Source organism: Diaphorina citri, unplaced genomic scaffold (genome assembly GCF_000475195.1).
Source record: "Diaphorina citri unplaced genomic scaffold, Diaci psyllid genome assembly version 1.1 scaffold503, whole genome shotgun sequence".
In the NCBI taxonomy this organism is placed as follows: domain Eukaryota; kingdom Metazoa; phylum Arthropoda; class Insecta; order Hemiptera; family Psyllidae; genus Diaphorina; species Diaphorina citri.
This window is the reverse complement of record NW_007377938.1, coordinates 182232-185480: the sequence shown is the minus strand read 5'-3', so window position 1 is coordinate 185480 and position 3249 is coordinate 182232. Positions and strand designations below refer to the sequence as shown.

General features: G+C 41.9%; 1 protein-coding gene across 1 annotated transcript in view; it reads right to left on the bottom strand.

Moving 5' to 3' along the window:
* Positions 1-457: 457 nt before the first annotated feature.
* Positions 458-3249, bottom strand: part of LOC113467573 — a gene marked incomplete at its 3' end in the record, with an annotated part of 38122 nt that continues 35330 nt past the window's right edge. The window contains exons 11-12 of the mRNA XM_026823815.1: positions 776-782; positions 458-630 (exon numbers count right to left, since the gene is read on the bottom strand). Coding sequence (XP_026679616.1) covers positions 458-630; positions 776-782 — 180 coding nt within the window. The remainder of the gene's footprint in view (positions 631-775; positions 783-3249) is intronic.

The window sequence follows — 3249 nt, the reverse complement described above, 5'->3', positions numbered from 1 at the left end:
ACCACTTTCGTGTTCCTGGTAAAAAGACCTTTAATTTGATATATAGGTCGACCAGGTTTGGATAAGTCCTTCTTTGGGAACAGACCGACAGATAGACGACACCGAAGCGAATACAATAGTCCGTCCCTTATACCTTTTTATTACTATTGTAATTATAAAGGAAGGACGGACTAATAATGAAGGAAGTTAATAATTTAGAATGTTGCACTATGACGTTTAACCGCTATCAAACAATTAAAATTCCTTCTTATCCGGTTCTATGTCTCTTAGTTAGTCTCTTACAACTTTCCCAATGGTTTTCCAGTTCTATGTCTCTTACACCCATATTTATGAACAAAATGCTGGCTCTTAAGTTCGTGCTAAGCATAGTCTCAAGGCATTTGATTGGTCAATTTTGACTTGAGACTGATCTAAGAACGATCACTCTTGTTCAGAAATACGAGTGTAAGTCTCTTACCCAATGGTGGAGATGGAGTTATTCGCATCCTCTCCAATGCGGAGCGCATGCAGGTTCTGCGCAAACTCCTGACCATTCTCCGGCGGATCTCCGTTGCCAAATGTGGACGCTACGACTAGAATGAGCGCCTCATGCTCTATACTACTCATATCGTACTCGTCCATGCGTAGCACCTGCAACCGGAATGGGTCAATGAGAAAGTAGCATTTGGAACAGAATGGGTTAAAAAACCATACACTATTATCAACAGCCTCTTGATCTCGGGAAGTTACTTTACAACTAACTGTAATTAAACTCAAAGGGTTAATATAAAAGTACGTAGCACCTGCAACCGGAATGGGTTAACATAAAAGTTGCACTTGGAACAGAATGGGTTAACATAAGAAAAGTTGCTCCCGAGGCAGAAGAAGCAAGATGGATTAAAGGTGACATGTTTAATTGCCTCGTCCTGAGCCGCAGTCAACCATCGTGAGGACTTGTGCTTTTTTTTTAAAGCTGAGGAAACCCTTTGAAACTGCCAGCTAGCTAGGCTGGTTAGGGTTAGCCAGTGGCGTAGCGTGGTCTAACTCAATGTGTAGGGCGGACACTAATTTCTATCACAATATCTATCTAATATGAATACAATAATTATTTAAAGTCAATATTTAAGGGTATTTGAGTGGAATTTTTGAGTGTATGGCCGCCATACACGCCCTACATGGACGCTACGCCACTGAGCTTATTTTTTAAAGCAGAGGAAACCCTTTGAAACTGCCAGCTAGCTAGGCTGGTTAGGGTTAGCTGTTAGCTGTTCTCCTCCCCGTTTATAGTCCCACAGCTAGACACCAGTCTACTCTCAGTATTACGTCCCCTAGCCAGGATAGGGTTGGTTGTTAGTGTGATTTAAGAATATGAAGACCACTGCTGGTGGAAAGGGACTCTTCCGTCCCATTTGAACAATACAGTCCTTGACTTGGTTACTTTACGTCTCAGCTGGGATTCGAACTGCAATCCTCGCGGTCAAAGATACCGAAGAACGGACAGCCAGTTTGTGTAAGAACGTACCTAGGTGATGTGCTAGAAGTAATGGAAGTACAAGTCAACCTGGAAACATTTCAATAATATAAAAGCGAAAGTAATCAATAAGGATCTGATGTTACTAATTAAAAACGTTTTTATTTGACTTCATTACGGTGCGTCCTAATGCGTCCTAAAAAACTATGTAGGCAAATAAAAATCACTAGTCATTAGCAATCAATTTCTAAAGGCCGGGTAAGAGGTTTTTCCTGAAGGAGTTCTTCCACTCAACCCAATGTTGCTGACGAAGGAATTTAGAAAAGAGTGTCAATGGAAACTCTATTTAGCTACTACTAAAAACAGTAGAAACTAGTGAAGTACAACTAAGGACTAAGGAGACGTAGCGTAGCCAATTTCCCCTATGTACTATGCTGATTGACCGTATTATAAACCCGAAAATCCGCAATATCGGTGGCCCGAAACAAGATATATTTCATTACTTGAATTGGATTCGGACCATTAAATTCGAGATCCAAAGTTCACCTATTAGCTTAGTTGGTAGTGCGTCTGCCTTGTAAGCGCTAGGCCGCAGGTTCGATTCCCGCCCGGGGCGGATTTTATCCGCAGGTACTTATTTTAACTTGTACTTATCTTAACACTCTAAAATTCTTGAAAGGTTTAGTTGAACACCAATTTTTCGAATTTTTGGTTACCCTGTAGGACACCTTTATATCTACATATTGAAGATAGGTATCATGTACGTTTTGTAACTTTATTCTTCAACAAACTTATCTCTCCCTCCAGTCTAACTCAATTCCATCTCTCCTCTCTCTCTCCCTCTCTCTCTCTCTTTCTCTCTCTCTCTCTTTCTCTCTCTGTCTCTCTCTCTTTCTCTCTCTGCCTCTCTCTCTCTCTTTCTTAACTAGGTACCTACATACCCAAGTTCATAAGTTATTTAAATTTTTTGTCACACCTTTCTAACGAGAAAAAGAGGGAGAAATAGGGAGGGAGAGAGAGAGAGAGAGAGAGAGAGAGAGAGAGAGGGGTGAGTTGCCAGAATGAGACTGAAAAGTCCCTTTACTCCCACAGTCTGAACAAGGTCTTATATTCCGTATAGAAACTTGGATACAGTATTACAGAATTATCTCTTTTTTTTACCCATCAAATCTCAAATTCTTTGTGGTAAAGCAGAGCTTTTTCACAACTTTTGTGGATATCACAACATTGCTAAGTGCCTACTTTGCAATCAATTTCCATATTTCAATCATCTTTTTACACTGGTAATGCCGCCACTGGTTGCTACTCGATTAAAGGAGCTGCTCAATTGTCCTCACGAGGCTGAGTGTACCCCGAACTCCAAGCACAGAGCCGAAAAAAATCTCGGCCCCGCCGGGAATCGAACCTGTGCCTCCTGCGTGCAAACCTAGTGTGATACCCACCAGGCCACGGAGGTTGCTACCTTTTTTTTTACCAAGTGGTAGGTTGGGCTGTGTTGTTTATTAAGCGTGGACCAACGGCCTTCTCAACCAAAGCTCTCCTCACCCCCAGCGACCGGCCTCGCCTACATCAGAAGTGGGATGCGAAGGATCATCGCCTGACAGAAACATCGATTGGGAATCATAATATCATAAAGAACAAGGTAAAGAAGATAAATGAAGTGGCGAAGACGTAAACATGATGTGAGATGATGAATCAGAAAACCAACCTGTCACAACTATACGAGAGAGAGAGAGAGGGAGAGAGAGAGAGAGAGAGAGAGAGAGAGAGAGAGAGAGAGAGAGAGAGAGAGAGAGAGA